Source organism: Peromyscus leucopus, chromosome 6 (assembly GCF_004664715.2).
Source record: "Peromyscus leucopus breed LL Stock chromosome 6, UCI_PerLeu_2.1, whole genome shotgun sequence".
Classification (NCBI taxonomy): Eukaryota; Metazoa; Chordata; class Mammalia; order Rodentia; family Cricetidae; genus Peromyscus; species Peromyscus leucopus.
The window spans coordinates 90,623,998-90,644,937 of record NC_051068.1 but is presented as its reverse complement, the minus strand read 5'-3'; the positions used below and the strand labels follow the sequence as shown (position 1 = coordinate 90,644,937).

The window sequence follows — 20,940 nt, the reverse complement described above, 5'->3', positions numbered from 1 at the left end:
TGGGAACATAATCAGGGTCCCCTGCAAGAGCAACAAGTGCTCCTAACATTTGAGCCGTCTCTGCAGTCCCAATCTTGAACTTTTTATTTTCCTCTTTCCTTCTTTTTCTCTTTTCTTTTTTTCTTCTGTTTTGGTTTTTCAAGACAGGATTTCTCTATATAACAGTTCTGGCTGTCCTGGAACTCACTCTGTAGACCAGGCTGGCCTCGAACTCACAGAGATTTACCTGCCTCCCGAGTGCTGAGATTAAAGGTATGGGCCCCCACAGGGGGTTCTGATCTTGAACTTCTGATCCTGGTGCTCCACTCACCTAGTGCCAGCATCACAGCCCTGCGCCTCCACACCCCACTTATGCCATGCTGGGGACTGATCCCCAGCACACCCTTCCCCAGGTCTCATCTTAAAATCCTGTCCTATAAGCTTTCTGATCATGTCAAGAAGCCATAAAATACCTTTCCATAAGATGTAACGAAAAGTAATTAAGTGATGTGAGCAATAATTGATCACTTCCTAGCAGAGAATTTTGTCCTGTGCTTTCTAAGTACAGAATGTTTCTTGGCGATCATTCTAAGAACTCTGCAGTCGGATCTTTGCCTGGGTGAGAGGCTAACTACAGGACTGGCTACATACACAGCCACATCAGTGGTAGACACTTAGCAGGAAGGTGGACCAACCACGTGCATTGCCAGCATGTTCACACTCACCCTGGAGTCCATCACAGGAGAACTCCGCCCTGTCAAATAGGAAGGCTGTATGTACACTGTCGGTCTTCACGAATGCACAAGTAAGCATCGTCGTCACCCTGGAAAACAAGCGCATTATTTTAAGGCACCCCTAATCAAGTAGCATTTGATACTTTCAAAACATACTTGACTCAGCAGTAAATGACCTATGTAGGCTAGAGAAGCAGCTGTTTATTTATGAGTTAAAAAAAAACAATGTTTTAGCTATGTGTGGTGGTGCACACCTTTAACCCCAGCACTCAGGAGACAGAGGCAAGCAGATCTTTGTGAGCTTGAGGCCTGTTGGCACAGCTACATAGTAAGACTCTGTTTCAAAAATAAATAAATATCTGGGAGTGGGGACGCAAACCTTTAATCCCAGCCCTGGGGAGGCCAATCTCTGAGATCTAAGCCAGCCTACTTTACATGTCAAGTTCCAGGCCAGTCAGGGCTACACAGTGTCTCAAAGATTAATTAAGAATAAAAGGGTGGGGCTGGAGAGATGGCTCAGAGGTTAACATTCGCTGTTCTTCCAGAGATCCTGAGTTCAATTCCCAACAACCATATGATGGCTCACAGCCATCAATAATGAGATCTGGTGCCCTCTCCTGGCGAGCAGGCACACATGTAGACGGAATGTTGTATACCTAATAAATAAATAAATCTCTTATTAAAAAAAGAATAAAAGGGCACTAAAATCCCTAAAGTAACAGATCAAAATAGACACGTTGGAGGTAGTATACAACAGTAGAGCACTTGCCCAGCATGTGAAGGCCCGGAATTGCTCTGTTTAAAAGACATACAGCATGCTTTCCTACTCCTATACCCACAAACGGATGCCACTGTTAGCACTTCAGTGCATACGGATTCCAACATTGGCATCTGTCTGCTTCTTCCTTCTCAGAGGAGAAAATATGTTCTGCTGCCTGCGTATCACTTCACTGTGAGCACTGTATGAGAGACTGACTTTCAAATAAATACACGTCATACACATTCATGACTGTGAATATGCGGCATTATATATATATATATATATATATATATATATATATATATATATATATAATTGCTGCATATTGTACATATTCACTGGATTTAACGTGGAATTTTGAGATAAAAACATCAGAGCTGAGGTAGGAACTTCCTATCAGTACAATTCTTCCTGATCCTTTAGTCTCCAATATTCCTTAACTCTGAAAGTTAAGTTATTCCTCTTTCGATGGGCTCTGAGAAGTCAGGCTGTGACTTCAGAGTACATTGAAGCAATGATGCAAATGTCTGTCTGTCTGAAGTCACTGTCCGTATCCCACTAAGCTGACGGGCCCCTTTAGCTACTAACTTCTTCTTTATTCTTTATTGTTATTGCATATATGTGTTGTATGCACAATGTGCTCTGTATATGTACATATATACATACATATATGTTTTCAGGGCTGACCATCTGATACTGGATAACCAATTGGTTTGCTCTACCCTGGGGAAGACTCTTTCCCTCACTCTCAGCTCTCCGTAGTTGCCTGTAATTCTTTTTCTAGGGCTGAGGCCTAGTGAGCTTCCCCCTTCCACGTTAGCATGCCTATTAGTGCTGTCCTTGTTCAGGTTATATGCAGGCAGCCATGTAGTGAGACTTTGTGGGGATAGCTTCCAACATTTCTAAGAGACAAAATCTCCCAGCAAAACTTCCTGGTCCTCCAGCTCCCAGGACCTTTCCATGCCCTCTCTGCACTGATCTCTGAGCCTTAGGGGCAGAAGTTGGGTTGCAGATGCCCTAACTGGACTGGTATGTAACAACAAACAAAAAGAAGCCATAAATTTGAAGAACAGGGGGTGGGGAGTTACATGGGAAGGTTTGGAGGGAGGAGAGGAAAGGGGAAAATGGAAATGATGTAATTATAAAGATAAAAATATACATTTTATATATATAGAGAGAGACACCAGCCGCTGCCAGAAGAGACAACAAAAATTTAAAAATCTTTAAATATATAGAGAGACACCAGCCGCTACCAGAAGAAGCAAGTAAGTGTGCATACAAATAATAATAATAATAATAATACAGTCCAAGTGTTGACTTAGAAGCAAACGGTTTAGAACTCCAGTACTAACGATAACAGAGAGGCATCCTGACTATCGGAGAAGACGGAACAGGTGAGAGCGGGAGCAGAGAACACCGTCTTCACCTCCCAAATGAAGGGAAGAGAAGACGCCACTCTTCAGAGTTACAGAAGCACACACTACCGGAAATAAAGAGGGGAGACCACAGACAGGAAGACCAGGGAGAGGGACAAGCCACACCAGAGACGGTGACAATGCGGTGAAGAGAAGTAAAGCACAGTGCAGGAGACAGGGTCAAAGGTCCGTGGGACAGTTGGTAAGACAGATCAGTAGATAAAGGCACTCACTGCCAACCCTGATGACCTAAGTTTGATCGCCAGAACCTACGTGTTGGACTGGCACCTACAGTGTGGAAGAAATTCCCACACACTGTCCTCTGACCCCCACATCTGTGCCTGCACAGGGACACATACACAAAGTAAGAAAGTGTATAATCAAGTTTTTAAAAAGTACATTGGAGGGCAGATGTGGGTCACTCAGCAGTACTGAGTACTTGCCTATCCTGAAAACTCACCTCAAAAATCAATCCGCAGAAAGATACAGTATCTGCTAACATACTAGCATTCAAACCTTAACTTCTACACACACACCCAAGGGGATGTCAGTGGACAGCATGTAAGAGTCATTTGTCTCCTGCCGTTATGAACTCAGGTAACCAAACTTGGTAGCAAGCACCTTTACCCACTGAACCACATCACCAGCCCATTGTGCCAAAATTCTTATATTTTTGGTTGTGAGCCTAGCCTTTAATGGCTGAGCCATCTCTCCAGCCCTGTGACAAAAATCTTAATGCTGTGGGACGTCTTTCTGTATGCTGTGAATATGTGTTGCTATGATTGGTTAATAAATAAAGCTGTTTTGGCCTATGGCAAAGCAGTTTATAGGCAGGCAGGAAATCCAAGACAGAGACAAGAAAGGAAAGGCAGAGGAGAGAGAGACCAGCCGCTGCCAGAAGAAGCAAGATGTGAAAGAACTGGTAAAGCCAGGGAACACGTGGCAAAACATAGGTTAATAGAAATGAGCTAATTTAAGATATAAGAGCTAGCTAGCAAGAGGCCTGCCATAGACCACACAGTTTATAAATAATATTGAGCCTCTAAATGATTATTTTATAAGTGGCTGTGGGACCTCGGGGCCAGGCTGGACCGGAGAAAACCTTCTGGCTACATTTTAATATAAATCTACCATGTAAATGGCAGAACACTAAAGGCAGGCAGTGGTGGCACACACCTTTAATCCCAACACTCAACACTCGAGAAGCAGAAGCAGGATGATCTCTGTGAGTTTGAGGCCAGTCTGGTCTACAAAACGAGTTCCCAGGACAGCCAGGGCTGTTACACAGAGAAACCCTGTTTAAAAAAAAAAAAAAAAAAAAATAGAAGAATTCTCCACAAAGCTACTGGCCTGAAAAAAAAAGAAAAGAAAAAAAAATCAAGAAAAAAAAAAGTAGAATAACTGCTAAAGCAAAGGAGATCAAGACACATAAATGCATTGAAAGATAATTGCTCACTCTTGGATAAGAAATTTCTTTAAAAAAAAAAAAAAACAGGTACAAGGGAACATTATTGGGATGACTGGGAAAATGGAATATAAACTATGCAGTGCACAAAATGATAGTCTCATTATCAAATTTTCTCAATGTGATAAAATTGTGGTAATTGCAAGGGAACATTCTTGTTCTTAGGAGAGATGTGCCAAAATCTTTAAGATGAAATGCTGTCATATCTACTTCCTCTCCAAGAGTTTAAGAGGGGAAACTGTATTTATATACACCACACGAGTCAACTGAGACAGAGTGATGGACCTGAACATAGAAGAAGAAAGGTAAAAGGGCAAACCTAGGTGAACGATTAATGACATTCACTGGCCTATTCTTCCGGCATTTCTGCCTTAAAGTTTATAAAAAGGACAGTGAGGCTGGAAATGTAGCTCTGTGTAATGTGCACTGAAGCCCCGAGTTCGATTCCCAACACCAAAAGAGAAACAACATGGACAGAGAAGCTTGAGACAGGAGGAAGAAGGAATTATGAATGAAAGGGAATCAAAGCCACGATCAAAGCCAAAATTCTTCCAAAAACCAGGGAAGATGATGATAGCCATAAAAAAGATGTCCTATGATTTACCTCACACTGTACCTGACAAGGAGCCATTACACAATAATACTAAGTGACAATTGTTGGCCACCACGAATAAGGAAAACAGGAGAAAAAAATTATCATAAATTCAGTGTTACAGTGTTGATCTGTGTTATCCAAAAACAATCATTGGCATGAGACCAGCCAACAATGAAATCTACAATCCAGGGCCCAAGTAAGGTCAGAGCTGAGAATAACCTAGAGTTTGGTCACTGAAAGATTATGTATGCAGCACATATAATACAGCAAGATACATATTCTGTCTTCATCCCCAGCTCCTGGTATAGAACTCCTATAACCTCTGGGCTCTCTAAAAGTTTTCTTTTGGGGAATAGGGGTGTAAATGAGTTGACTGATGACTGGCAGCCCCTGATACCCACATGATTAAAAGATTCAGACCCTAATCTCACCCCTAATATACCAAGAGAGTAGAAGGTATTGAAGGTTAAGTAGGTCATCGATGGTCAAAGACTCAATGGATCATGCCTATGTGATGAAGTATGTACAAACCCCAGAAGGACAGGGTTTGGAGAACTTCCAGATAGCTGAACTTGAGGTTCCTGAAAGGAGCTGGAGAGATGGCTCAGCAGTTAAGAGCACTGGCTGCTCTTCTGAGAGACCTGGGTTTGAAAGATGGTGTGCCCAGGGAGGCCACGGAAGCTCCTGCCACTTCCCACACACTCACCTTGCCATGTGCACCTCTCTTTTGGTATCCTTTGACATATTGTTTATAATAAACAGAAAAGAGTGCTTCCCTGAATTTGTTGAATAGCCCAGCCCCAGGATGGGGTATTGGGAATACTGGTTTGTCATCCCTAGAGTCAAAAGCACAGGTAAGAACAGTAAGGGGCTGGGCAGTCCTGGGGACTGAGTCCTCAACCCAGGGGGTCTGACACTATCTGCAGAATGAATGCCTGCTGCAAAACCAATTGTTTGCTTGGTGTGTGGTAAGATACCCCACACTTAGGAGGATCACAGAAGCAACTTGTGAGTATATAGTTGGAGAAATTGACTGTTTTCTACTTAAGAGAGGAATGGGGAGAGAAGCTAGTAATGTGTTTTCTTGTTAAACTTTATATAATGAAAATCACAGAGGAGACTAAAATGCAAAAATAAGCAAGCCAGTATTAGCAAAAATTTGGAAAATTATACTTTTCAATTTCAGTGATGAAAGCAATTGCTGTCAATTTATGAGACTTTTTTTTTAGGTAGACATTAGGTTGTTATCCAATCAGCATTTAAAATATCAAACATCTTCAGTATCTCAACTTATATGATATAGTCAAAAATAACAGAACCCTGAATGTGGTGTCACATGCCTTTAATCCCAGTAATCAAGAGGCAGTGGCAGGCAGATCTATGGGAGTTTGAAGCCAGCCAGTCTATAGCATTCCAGGCTAGCCAAGGCTACATAGTGAGACCCTGTCTCAAAAAAAAAAAATGTTCATAAAAATACACTAAAGTTTTGAAAATAACAACCTTAAATAGATATAACCACTTTTAAAGTATATTCTGAGGACGATCCATTTCCACCAATTTAGGCAACCAGGTGTACAACTGATTTTAATCATTAAGCAGGCTTCTCTCTGTAAACCAACTGCACCTGCATAATTAAGTCTTTTTATAAACACTTTTGATGAGCACTATAAGAGAAATAGGTAAGATTTCTAAGTGGGATAAAAATATCTCAAATTAGAGATAAATGCTTTTGTGCCATCTTGCCTACAATTTAAAAGAACGAACCTGCCTGTGGAAAGTCCGCCATCACACTCAACAAGACCCTTCCCTCTTTCCCATTCACTGTGGCCAGTAGGAGGAAATGCGCTATTACATTACAGCATGAATTTGAGCTATACAGTTATAGAAATAAGTTGTTTTTACTATTCAATGACAAATAAATATGATGTAATATGTCATGTATAATAATGCATAACTGACACATGTAAGTGACTGCAGTGTCCCAGCGATCCACCTCAAGGAAATTATGTGTTTATCCAACAAGGCCTTTTAATTCTATCTGGAGTCCTCTTCAGAATTTGCTTCACAACCCATTCCATCCCATTCGAATAACAAGCATTACCACGGCCTTTCCTTATTGCTTTAGAGTCACATTTGACTCTGATCTCAACCTCATTATTCATCTCAGGCACCAAATTTGATTCATTTTTGCTAGTACTGAGAACACCCAAAAGAATTAGCTGCAGGTCTGACGGTAATTACAGAGAGAAAGCAGGGGAAATATTTTGCACAATTGCAGCATTATGTTCCATAAAAATGGATAAAGCTTCCCATAAAAGTAACTCTGAAGAGAAAAGGTTGAAATTTTCTTCCTTCTGAAAGTGCATGAGGTAACGCATTGCCTTGTCACTATGGTTCTGTGTTTGGGGATGGGGCTTCACATCCCCATGCTGCTGGCCTTGAACTCCTGGTTATCCTGCCTTAATCTCCTGAATGCCAGGATCAAAGGCCTGTGCCAACAACTTGGGTGGCGTGCATTTTAGAATTAATCTTGGTTCTTCTTTCACAGCCATGCCAGAGTTCTGTTTTCCTTGGTTTTGTTTTGTTATTTTGAACTATGGTTCCCTCAAAAGGGGGGGATGTCAAGTTTAGACCCTGACATGAAGGAAAGTCTCCAAAGACTGTCTTTCCTAATGAGTGAGTCACATTGGTGGCCATCCACTCTGCTCACTGCCAATCCTCCACCAAGAGGACTTACGCGAAGGGTCCTCTTTCCTCTCCCTAGGGAAACAGGACACTTCTGCAGCAATCTGTTTTTCCCCAACAGCTCAAGTCTGCCACCTATGGAATCCCTAAATCCATCCAGCAGCCCCCCTCCCAGAAGAGAAAGAATCAGGAAAAATACGCTGCCTTCCACACATCAGACAAAAGAGCAGCCAGAAAACATGGCCTGCACACACACTGCCCTCATTGGTGGGAAACTTGCTATGACTTTAAGACAGGGACACCACCAGTAGGGGGCGCTGGCTTCAGTTCTGGTGCCTGAGTGAACAATAGTCCAAAGGGCACGACAAACAGGACATTTTATGTAGACATTTCTTTTGCCTGTGATTCCTGTTTTTTCACAAAGAGACAAGAACATAGGATGGCAAAAGGTCTTCCCAGCTGACCTGCTCTTAGAAATTACTGCCCAACTATGGAGATCACGGAGCAGCCACTGAAATTCAGATCAGTTCTTAGTATTTCCTTTCCTATTCTACCCTCAGATCTGGAAGACACAGCTGACGTACTGCTGGTGTTAGTCTCTTGCTGTCGTCCCAAATGCAAACAACAGATACAAACCATCCACCGGTCACGAGAAAATGCAAAGGACAGGTAGCCTTCACTGGGACCACTCATTTCAACCACCACCGACTGGTCATCTCTGGTGAAGGACAAGAAGACGCAGGAGGGCTCGTTCTCTGGGTCACAGTTCGAAGGACTCCTGACACAGAACTTCGTGTTCCCACACTCGGAGGCGCTGAACTAGAGAAATGACAAGAAGGGGAAGGTCCTAATTATGAAACGAGCAGTTCACCGCCCAGGACTGGACAGCCATTACCTTCAAGGACGGGCTGCAACAAGAAAACCTTCAAAAAAGGGAACAGAGGACACATCACAAATTAGAAATGATCAGAGCATTCTTCAGCTTCTGTGGATTTTTAAATGTAGTTAGTTTTAATTGCAATTTGGAAAAGCACACTAGTCGGCCTGTAGTGGTAGAGGAGTGGTTATGTTCATTTACTATATAAAATACTTCACACCATCCAAGACCAGGAGGAGCAAGGTTCCCTGCAAATTTGAGACGTTTCTTAGGAAAACGTCTACACTGGCAATCTTGTCTAAGCAGGTACCTTCTAATTTTCAAAGGTAGTATTTTCAAAAGCAGGCAAGTCAAACATGGGCAAGTCTTTATGTATCGATCTTGGGAACAGCTTTTAAAATTTACAGTCAAAGCTTGCAGTTAAGTGATACAGGACAAGATGGGATGCTTGTAAATACCACCACTGCAAATAACTGTAGGAGTAACTCTACTGTGTCAGGAGGCACAGCCAATGTTCTACACTACTGAACCCAGCACCTCCAGTGTGGTACCTAAGGGCCCCTCACCCCACCCCAACCTCATCTTAGGCTTAATAGAGCCACTAGGAGCTTGGAAATGTGACTGTGGTCTGTGAGCTCCACTTTGGTCTATTCCACTTGTCAAAGAACCTATTCTCTAAGAGTCTCTTTACTTTTGGCAATCCAAAAGAGACTCTGAGGTCTCTTCTAACCCTAGAAATACCAGGGCTCTGAATGAATCTCCCTATAATTACAGATTATCACCTTGGCACAGAGGCATGGTAAAATTTCAAAGAATAGGCCCCTTTTATTGACTACATGAAAGGCAATATTTTTTATTAGGAAGCTGCTGTACAAAACTTCATTTACTTAAAGCAGCTTTTAAATAAGTATTAAGAGTGAAGTGGGAGCTAATACAGATAATAACCTCTTCAGTAACTTTTCAGTCAAACAAAAGTGCAGCATTCATTACAATGTGATCAAAGACAACATCCATAGAAGTGTTTAAAACTGTGGAAGAGCAGGATGCCAAATAAGACCACTATTATGTAGATGAAATGTTTTTTTTTTATTTAGTCATTTTTAGTTTTATTTGTATATATGTCTGTGTAAATGTATTGTAGGGGTTCAAGGAAGCCAGAAAAGGGCATCAGATCTTCTGCAACTGGAGTTACAGGCAGCTGTGATCCGCCTGGTGTGGGATTTGGAACTAAACTCGGGTTCTCTAGAAGAGCAACAAGTGCTCTTGGCTGCTGAGCCACCTCTCCAAGCCCTTATTTAGGGAAAGAAGACATACCTATACAGACAAAAAGCAAAGAGAACAGGACCTAGAGCAGTGTTTCTCAGCCTGTGAGTTGCGCCCCCAAAGACCGTGGGGAAATTGCAAATAGTTACATGACAATTCATAACAGTAGAAAATTACAGCTACAAAGTAGCAACAAAAATAATGTAATGGTTGGGGGGGGGTAGGTCACCACAACATGAGGAACCGTATTAAAGGGTTGCAGCATTAGGGAGGTTGAAAACCTCCGCCCTAGACTTCACCTCATATCTGTGCGGCACAAGGCACAGGTAAAAGCATGTATTCATTATTTTGATGGCCGTTCTTGGCCATAAAGAGCTGCACGAGATTGTTTCTCCCCCTTGAAGCTGACACAGGAATAATTTCCTCCAAAGACCCACACAAGGCAGGCAAGTCAACACTTAAGCACAAGCATGTTCTTGTAACTATGGCGACACATTCTGTGTGTGCACGTCTGCAAGAAGCAGTCTAATTCACCCAAATGTCCTCCAGTGAAAACCTTCCTGATGTTTCTAGTATGATTACCCTTTCCAAATTTTTTTTTCAGTCATCATTCTTTTGAATCAGACAGCCTAAATGGAATTGCAGATGACACGATTTGCGAGCGAATGTTCTTTTCTGTGACTCAGCACACTGAACTGTCTGGTCCTGTTCAGGGATGGGGGGACATAGAGAGCAGAACCTCATGTGGCCTCAAACTTCCTATGTCGTTTGTGTCATTTGTTTGTTTGCTGGGGGCAAGGGAGTTGACATAGTCTTACTAGATGGTTCAGACTGACCTAGAACTCACCACGTAATCCAGCCTGGCCTCAAATTTTCAACGATCCTCCTAACTGCTGGGATCCTGGGCAGTTGCCATCATACCTCAGAGTCCCCCAACACTCTAATTTTAGTAAGATAATGTCTATATTATACTACCACTTCAAGCCTCTCCTCCAAATCTTGTCTAAATGTAACTGAAACTTCCTCTCTGTTTAATATTCTGCAGGAAAGGAGAATGGAAAAAAAGGAAGGAGACGTGAAGAAGGGGGGAAGTTTTCTTGGCTTCCTTTTCAAGTGAGTACACACTCACAGTTAGCAAAACTAACTGTGAGTGTTGCGGCTATGCTTTGAAAGGAGAAACTTTTATGCCCTTTATTCAAACCTGTAAATCAACGAAGACTTCCTTCAGACTTCTACAGAGACCCCCGAAACTCCCTCGCACAGCGCAGTCCAGCTAGTGCAACCCAGAGGATCAGCTGCCAGGCACGCTCCTCTTGGTTGCATTGGGTGAAGGCACAGAAACGTTACTCACTGGCTTGGTTAAGTGGGCGACAGAAGGGGATGTTGTCAACGGCTGGGCTGTGGCTTCAGGCGTGGTAAAGGGAGGAGCATTTGGTTGTGAAATGACATGACTGGGAATCTTCACCCAGTAGATCTTATACTTCTCAACAACTGTGGCTCTGAAATAGAGTACCCATGGGATTAGACAAAATGCCAGCAGTGGCCCATTGTAAGCAAATCAAAACTTTAAGTGAGGCCAGGCGGCGGTGGCAGTGGCAGACGCCTTTAATCCCAGCACTCACTCGGGAGGCAGAGCCAGGCAGATCTCTGTGAGTTCGAGGCCAGCCTGGTCTACAGAGCGAGATCCAGGACAGGCACCAAAACTACACAGAGAAACCCTGTCTCAAAGAAAAAAAAAAAAAAAAAAAAACTTTAAGTGAAATATGTGTGAGGAGAGGTGAGTGAAGAACACGCATGTGTGGAACACAGTTCTTATGACTGTCCTCCACCCATTACTAGGCGAGCTTTATTGCTCTCTCTCTCCCTGCCTCCCTTTTATCTCATTGGTTGTATGTTCTTTTCTTAACAACAGCCACAAACGCTGGGTTGTACAACTCAACTACATAGGCTTCCGCTCCCTGACAAGAACACACTCCTAGTCGGTTCACCGTGCATGCGTCACACTCCTCCAAAGGGCATGTATGTGTAAGAGGCAGCCACCGACGGAAGCTCCATAGAGACCGCCTAAAGCTAAGTGTCACGGAGGTCCACCTTAGCAGCTAACACACAGGTGAAAAGCAGTGCTCCCCTGTGCTGGGGGCCTGTGGACAAAGTTAAGCAGAAAAGAAACACGTCCAGAGAAGACTCTCTCCTACAAGATAGACATACGTCTGCAACACCACTCGGGAATCATTACCCGGCTTTATGGCACTCCATTCTGCCTTGTGCCGCTGATAGGAAAAAAAACCCTATCCTAATTCTGGTTTCACAGTTCCAAGAGGCATGCAGCAGATTTGTTTCCTGATAAGCTATCTACAAGTTGTAGCGCTGCCAAAGAAGTCACCCTACTTTCAGCCCTGTCTTACTTATACTCTCACACTAAAACTGGAAGTATTACTCTACACACCACATGCTCAAGTACTAATTGATGGCTCTTGTGAGTCCTAAAGTAGTGTAATACTTCACTCACTCAACCATGTCCAGTAAGTGCCCCTTAAGTACCAAGTCCTGCCAGGCTTGGGGGTACATGCCTGTTATCCAAGCACATGGGAGGAAAAAGCAGGAAGAGGCCAAAAAAAAAGAAAGAAAGAAAGAAAGAAAGAAAGAAAGAAAGAAAGAAAGAAAGAAAGAAAGAAAGAAAGAAAGAAAGAAAGAAAGAGCAAAGTCCTGGGCTATGTTGGGCTATGTGCTAAAAGTTTGCTGTTATAGGAAAGGGGGGAAAAAAGCCAGGTCTATTTGGAAGTCAGAAGCAGGAGGATTGCTACAAGTTCAAGGCCAGCCTCGTCTACATAGGGAGTTCCTGGTCATCTGATGCTGCATCACAAGACGCTGTCTCAAACAACAGCAAAGGAAAGAAGCAAGATAACCTTCCGTCAGCACACTGTAACTGCTAAAGCTCTCCTACACAGATGAGGAGCCAATGACAAATCGGTACATGTCGAGATGATCTCCATCTCAACGGCAGTGGTTACAAAGGTGTGCGTTCAGCCGGGCGGTGGTGGCGCACGCCTTTAATCCCAGCACTCGGGAGACAGAGGCAGCCGGATCTCTGTGAGTTCCAGGAAAAGGCGCAAAGCTACACAGAGAAACCCTGTCTCGGAAAAAAAAAAAAAAAACAAACAAAGGTGTGCGCTCTCATACTCACAGAAATCGTATGTGATTTGGGGCACTGCTTGGAGCGTTCCAGTATACTTTAATTTCTGTCTTCTTGGATGAGCTTGTATGACTCACAGCGAAACCCTGAGAAAAAGTGGAAAGGCACAACCATCCCATCAATGGACTGCTCAGCACGGTCAGAATGCAATCATTTGCAAAATAAGTGATCACTCTATGCTCGGAGCATTTGGATGAAGACTGTTCTACATAGAGCAAGATCAGGTCCTCAGTAAATTCATACCCACTGGATGACAATGTATTATCAGTCACATTTATCAATTCTGTGATAAAGTAAAGTTATCAGAAACTTAAATACTGAAGGAAGCCATGAATATTGGATGTGTTAATGTTATTTAAAGGTTGTTCATTGCCTTATTTTACATTTTAAATTTGTATTCTTCCCATTAATAGATGTGAATAAAACACAGAAGATTCCTTTAAAAAAAAAAAAAAAACACCAGTCTCACACCTCCACACATGTATCTATCCTATTTCAGCAGTTCCTACTTTTGAACGGTCCTGTGTCCCACTTTCTTTCACCTGCCAAACTCCTACACATTCTTCAAAGCCTAACTTAAAATTCACATGCTCTGATTTGTGACTTCCTCTGCTACAATTCCCTGACTCTGTATGCACTCCAACCTGAGTTTTCATACTATCCTACTGCTGTGTCTGTCCTAAGTGGTATGCCACACCCTTGTGCCAGCTACCCTGTGGCCATGGGCTCTCAACTCTGTGTAAGAGTTTGAGGTCTTCAAGAAAAAGGAGTAAGTTGTATTTGTTACCACATCCCTTGTACTCGGCAAAGCTCCTGACACAGTGTTTATTGACTGAATGAGTGAATGAATGAACATCAAACCTTACACCCCTGTCCCATTCTACAGCTGTGTCTTCAATGCTGAAATCATTTAAAAATCAGTACACTAGGACCAGTAAGACAGCTCAGCAGATAAAGGCACTTGGGATCCAATGACTCAAGTCTGACACTTGAGTTTGATTAGCTGAGCACATGTAGAGATGGAAGGAGGGAACTGACTCCTCTAGGTTGTCTTCTGACCTCCATACATGTATGATGGCATGCCCCCTGCTGTTCCTCCTATACACACACACACACACACACACACACACACACACACACACACATAAAATTGTCTTTAGATTTTTGTTGTTTGTTTGTTTGTTTGTTTGGCTGTCTTGGGACTAGCCCTGTAGACCAGGCTGGCCTCAAACTCATAGATCCATCTGCCCCTGTCTCCCAAGTGCTGGGATTAAAGGCATGTAATTGTCCTACATTGTAGTCAATATTTGCCAATGTAATATAACCATCACCAAGTATAAAGTCTTCAAGCTATTACCCTCACATTCCTAGATGCTGCTAGGTAAACCAGTGGTCAGGTTTGATAACTGTAAATCTGTCCAAATGCCTGCTACACATGGTGATTGTTGGGCCACCCTCGAGTTTAAAACAGCCCAAAGGAACCAATAGAAACCAACTTCAAACCACTTACAAACCTGTACATCTTCACAAGTAAGAAGCTGCGACACTTCACTGTCAATCAGTGTGAAGGAGCCAAGAGGAGGACCACTCAAATCCTCGGCATCACGAGCTTCTAAGAGAAAGCCTCGAAATGGCGGCCCGGATACAGTAACTGAGCAACAGATAAAAAGAGAGGGTAGGGTAAAAGATTTAGTAATATGCTAGGAAAAAAGCATTTAGAAGAAGCTCATTTAGTTAGAATTGGGTGTATCTCTGCAAAACACAAAGGATGGAAATCATACTGCAGAAGAATGTCTAAAGTATGTCGTGTAGAGCACAAATGCCATGTTTTGGGAGGCTTTTTGTTTGTTTGTTTGTTTATTTGTTTGTTTTGGGTAGGCTGGTTGTTTATTCTGTAGAACTAGGTATTGAACCTAGGACCTTGCACATACTAGGCAACCACTCCATCACAGAACTACATCCTCAATCCTCTTTTAGTTTTTATTTGGAAACAGAGTTTCAGTAAGTTACCCAAGCTAGCCTTGAATTCGTTCTGTAGCACAGGCTGGCCTTGAACTTGCAAACATCTTGCATCAGCCTACTGAGTATCTAGGATTATAGACCAGTGCCTTTAGGCCTAGCATCATAAGATATTAATAGCAGTTCCACAAGAGGGTAAAGCATGGATGATGACTAGGTAATAGTCTACAGGAAAAATTAATTTAGAAAATTCTAGGCGAAAAGAACATGTTTTTTATTACAAATCTGACTGTCATTAGTACTCTATTGTGCAGAGTAAAATTCTAAGAGATATCTAAAGCACACAGGATATTCCAAATTTATTTCTTCATGCATCCTTTTTGTTAAGAACTTCTTTTAACAAGCTGGGCAGTGAGGGTGCTTGGCTTTAATCCCAGCACTCAGGAGGCAAGGGTAGGTGGATCTGTGAGATCAAAGCAAGTTCCAGGGCAGCCAGGGCAGTTACAAGGAAAAACCTTGTCTCAAAAATAACAAAAATAAATAAATAAAACAAACAAACAAACAAAAATCCTATTAACTGTAGTGGGTAGCCATTCCAACTTGGTTCTGAAAGTTCCAACCCCCATTGAGACTCTGGCAACTGTCACGCCTACGAGGTGGGGCGAGGGGAGGCGCCTGGGGACCCGAGAGCTGGATGGGCCAGCGCTCGCTCTGGGCGCTCTCTCGTGCCGGGACGCTGACCAGTGCAGATTGACTGTGTAGAGCTCCGGAGAACACCGTTGGACTGCATTACACCTTCCCCAGACCCTGCGACCTACCCATTACTTAATTTGTGAGTTTCGCCATTAAATAAATATCCTTTTAACTACGTGGAGTGGCCAAAATAATTTCTCCAATATCTGGCGCTCACGTGGGGCAAACTCCAAAGGCCTGGGCGGCTCCCGCCGTCTCCTCCCTAGCTGGCGGGTACCTAAACCCGCCTGCAAAGTTCCATATAACCAGGGAACACCTACACGGTTCCATTCCCGAAAAAGGGAGCAACTAGTCCTATCTCAATTCCCTAGCTTAGCCCCAGACCAGTGAAAGAGGCAGGAGAGTGATACAAACTTGAAGTTAATTTTGTTATACTGTATATATATATATATATATTTCTATTCTTGTTTGAGATATTATGTTTATGTAACTCATTTAAAATTGTAATGGATAATTAAAAATAGATTAATAATTAGTCATCTATGATAATCATATTTGTAGCCATGTTAGTTAAGTCTTCTAGGTATACATAGATATATTTCAGATAGATAGGTAATCTTCAAACACTTCATAGACCTAGAGAATATGGCATTTAAATAACTTAGAATTCTGTTGACGTGAGACACAATTGCTCCTGGCTGCACCAATTGATCCCGAGAGAATGTTGGGCTTCTAAGACATTTCCATTTGGAAGTTTGTCTTTTGGCACAAAATGGCCTACTGGGCAAAGAACTGCCCTTGCCTTGATGGCTGACAGTACAAATGCAATGCTGTCCTTTCTGGACAAGTGGGACACAAGGAAAGCGACCACTGTACTCTGCCAAGACAGGGTAAGATGGTCTCTTAAAATTCCTGCTTCTAAAAATGGTCTGTCAGATACTCTAGGCCTGTAGCCAATTTGAATGCACCAACAATGCTGAGAAACATTAGGTGACTGTCCAGGCTGCCAGCTGTCTTGGTCTACTCTTGCAAGATTCCCGAAAGTTGCTTTCATCCATCTACCATTTCTCAGGTACCATTATGTTCCTTCTCAGGTCTTTGATGTGGTTGAAGACTAGATAGTCGTAATTTCCTCAGTTATGATAAAAGATAAGTTAACTATAAAACCTTAAACTCACAAATATAAGATAGATAAGACATCTTCTTTAATATTGTAACTATAATTCTTGCTCGGTAATTGTTTTGTTATATGTAATTTTACCATGTTAAAGTTAAAACCTTCCTTTTTAAAAAAAGAAGAAAGGGAAGTGCTGTGGATATCACTCTATATAAATAAAACACTGATGGCTAATGACCAGGCAGGAAGTATAGGCGGGACAAAGAGAGAGGAGAATTGGGAAAACAGGAAGAAAGAGAAGAGAGACTGCAGCCACCGCCAGGAGAAGAGCATGTAGAGACGCCGGTAAGCCACCAGCCACGTGGCAAGGTATAGATTTATAGAAATGGGTTAATTTAAGATAAAAGAGCAGTTAGTAAGAAGCCTGCCATGGCCATACAGTTTATAAGTGATATAAGCGTCTGAGTGATTATTTTATAAGTGGATTGTGGGACTGCGGGGCTTGGGGAACCTGGAGAGAAGCCCTCCAGCTACAATTAACATTATATATTTCTATAATACATAATTGCAAAATGCAGGAATTTCAAATGCTATGACAGACATACTTTTTGTTTTGTTTTTCTGAGACAGAGTCTTGCTATATAGTCCAAGCTGCCTCAAACCCTGATTCTTCCTCAGCCTCCAGAGTGCCAGGATTAAGGCACATACCACCACACCTGGGTACAGATAAACCTTAACACTCCAGCCTACATTTTGCTGGAGGAATTGGGGACCCATAAGAGACTGAACTACTTCTTAAAGTGGGGAGAAGTAAAACAATATAAAATATTTTTTCCTGTACACAATTAATGTAATGTTAATATAATAAAACAAACATATTCCTTGGTACCCTAAAAAAAAACTTATTTTAGACCTTGATCTTAACAAGGAATAGATGCCACTTACATAATAAGACATCTATGGTAAACAAAAAATGGAAGTAGATAATGCCATGATAACTCAAGTGAATAGGGTAAAACGAAATGGTTTCGTTCCAGTCATAGTAAAAACTCGACAAGTAGAAAAAGAGTCAAACTCAAAATGCAAATCATCATACCCAGCACTAGTACCTTGAATCTGGTCTCCGGGTTTGAACTTCATCTGACTCACTGTGATTTGGTGAACAGGCTCAGACTGTGGGCTGTGGCCATGTTGGGGGGTCATCCCACCGCAGGACATTGTGACTTTTCCGTTGGGGTAACTAGCCACGGAACAAATGAGCAACGCAAACACAAGGGCCCTCACGGGAAACTCGGGGGCCGCCATCTCCAAATGAAGAACACGTCACCTGTGGATATAATCAGACTACAATATGACTCCTTTGAACACGGGGCAGGAGCCAGGCAGTGGTGGCACACGCCTTTAATCCCAGCACTTAGGAGGCAGAGGCAAGTGGATTTCTGTGACTTCGAGGCCAGCCTGTAATAAAAAGAGTATGGAATGTGATCGAAATTTCAGTTTTATCGAACGCCAACTGTGAGACTTCAAAAGATTCCATTACCCTATCTGGAAAAAAAAAATGAGTTCTTTTATTTTAACAAGATGAAAATACAACCTCAAAGTCCAAGTGAGCGATTTTATCAATATGATAGAGCCAGGTGTGGTGCCAGCACTCAGGAAGCAGAGGTGGGAGGATCTCTAAGAGATTGACACCAGCCAGGTCTACATAGGAAATTCCAGACCAGCCACAACTAGGGAGACCTGTCTCTAAAGGGGAAAAAAAAAAAAGTTAAGATGAAAAAACAGCAAGCTGGTCCAATAAAAACAAAAGGTTTCCCTCCACCTTACCCTAAGAAGCTTAAAGGAACATCTCTTCTGGACTTTTGTCTTTGTTTTTCGAGACAGGGTTCCTCTGTGTAGCCCCAGCTATCCTGGAACTGGCTCTGTAGACCAGGCTGACCTCAAACTCACAAAGATCCTCCTGCCTCTGTTCCTCAGTGCTGGGATTAAAGGTGTGTGCCACTACCACCTTGATCTCTTCTGGATTTAACAGTCATCACCTGAATAAATTCCTGGGGCGACTTCTCCCAACTTCCTATTGAAGTAGCTACAACGGCAAGTGTGTCATTAATTGTAATACGGAAAACAGACAAGCAGTGTCCAGAAACTCCTGGGAATCCCAGACCTTTCTGAATGAAGAAATGACTGTCAGCTAAATGCCACACCTCATCTTGGCTTCCTCTTCCCAGCTGTGTGTTAGAAAGTCAGTTACTCTGTACCAGTGCCATCCTCTTCAAGCCCAGATCCACAGTACTCCACCGGGCAGGGTCATGCGACATGACACCATGTGAGGTTAACGCTGTGCACAGGCTGCAGATGGAAAAGCTCAGAAGCAGCCCATTCTCCACAGAAATGGAATTTTCCATATCACATGTCCAGTCAGAAACCAGTGTCTGTTCTGGGGGATACACACTGTATCTCAGGGGCTACCAGGCAGACGGCATAGGGTCCAAGAGTCCTGTGCACTCCTGTCTTTTGTCAAACATCAGTTATATAGAACTCTTCTCTGTAAAAATGATAAATGGAACCAAGGAACCAATCATGAGCTTCAGGAAAAGTATGGGAAGCATAATACTTCTAGGCACACTTAGAAAAAAAAGTGTGACTATGGTGATATTTTGTTTGTGCTCTAACAAATAAAGCTTACCTGGAGACCAGAGGACAGAGCTAGCCACTAGTTAACCATAGAGACCAGGCCGTGGTGGCACACACCTTTAATCCTAGCACTTGGGAGGAGGAAGCGGGAAGATCAGGAGTTCAAGGCTACCCTAGGCTACACAAAATTGATCCAGTCTAATGAAATTGATCCAGTCTAAAAGAGAAACAGAGCCAGGCGGTGGAGGCATACACCTTTAATCCCAGCACTAGGGAGGTGGAGACAGGAAGTGATATGGCTGAGCAGAGAGAGAGGAATATAAGGTGGGAGGAGAAAGGAGCTTGGCCCCTTTTGGCTGAGGAGTTGGCGAGATAAGAGTGTGGCTGTGGCTTGCTCCTTTGTCCCTCTGATCTTTCAGCATTTACCCCAATATCTGCCCCAGGTTTTTATTACTAAGACCAATTAGGATCCCTGCTACATGTGACTTCGAACATGGCTGATGACTAGAAGAAGCAGAATACTAACAAATGTAACTGTTACTTAAGCAGAGCAGTTGGAGATTTTTCAAGTAAATCCTGGCTTCGAAGGCAGTTTGTTAGGAGCAAACCTGTTACTATAATTTTAAGGGGAAAACCCCAGCTCCAGGCACCCTAACAGGCTAGGCTCAGCCACCCATCCCAACACTCCCATTGAAGAGATACGTAGTAGCAAACAGCAGAGACAAGGGACTCAATCATTTCTTCCACGGGAAGAAAGACAAGAGAGGGGTCCAGTGATCTGAAGAATTGGGGCACTAAGAGGTGCAAGAGTGGTCGGCGGGTCGTAATGTCAGTGCTGGTCCAATGACATTATTGCTGTCACTGCTGGAGAGGAACAATCTGCTTCCCCTAAGATGACTGCCCGTACTCCAGGGTACAGCTTCACCATCGGATTATTGCTGGCTCCCTCTGCCAGCACCTGCATTCACATGCACGTACACAGAAACACACGCATAATTAAAAATAAAAATGAGTCTTTTTTAAACATGGATAAACATGGTTGCCATCATGCCGTCACGCTTCAATTATCAGCAATTTACACTAACTTCTTCCAGACACTGCAGGGGTTAACAGCTCGGATTCTGCCAAACTTCTGCTTAAACCGTCTAAAGTATTTCAGAAACTGTCTCTCCTTCATTCTAGTAACTTCACTTTCCCGGAGAACTTCCACACCAAGGAATAAATTGACTTCGATAGCTGAATCTCAAATGATAGGGAAATCAGAAACTGGGTCAAGTATTTCCACTTGCCCAGATTTTTAAAAAAGTTCCAGACTTCATTTTCACAGCAGGATGACTTTTTTAAAATTAACAATTGGAGTTATGACATTTTTCAGGGAAGGTTCTGAAAACCCAAGGGTGTAAATGGCCCAGTGAATGCCAATCTGAGATCTGTGAGATCTAACCATTAGAAAAGATTTTGGAAAACCACGGTAGAACTTGAGTAAATGCAGGCTGAGAAAACCATGGGGGGGGGGGGGGCGCTGGAGGGCGTAGCTCGCATGCCACAGTCTATTCCTGCTTCTCTCCCTA

At 42.8% G+C, this 20,940-nt stretch overlaps 1 protein-coding gene across 1 annotated transcript in view; it reads right to left on the bottom strand.

The window, feature by feature from the left end:
- The window catches only part of Frrs1 (ferric chelate reductase 1), a 33,668-nt gene extending 15,628 nt beyond the window's left edge, over nt 1-18,040 (bottom strand). The window contains 7 exon segments of the mRNA XM_028890173.2: nt 705-766; nt 769-802; nt 8,270-8,452; nt 11,125-11,272; nt 12,958-13,052; nt 14,481-14,617; nt 17,845-18,040. Coding sequence (XP_028746006.1) covers nt 705-766; nt 769-802; nt 8,270-8,452; nt 11,125-11,272; nt 12,958-13,052; nt 14,481-14,617; nt 17,845-18,040 — 855 coding nt within the window.
- Between the last annotated feature and the right edge of the window lie 2,900 nt (nt 18,041-20,940).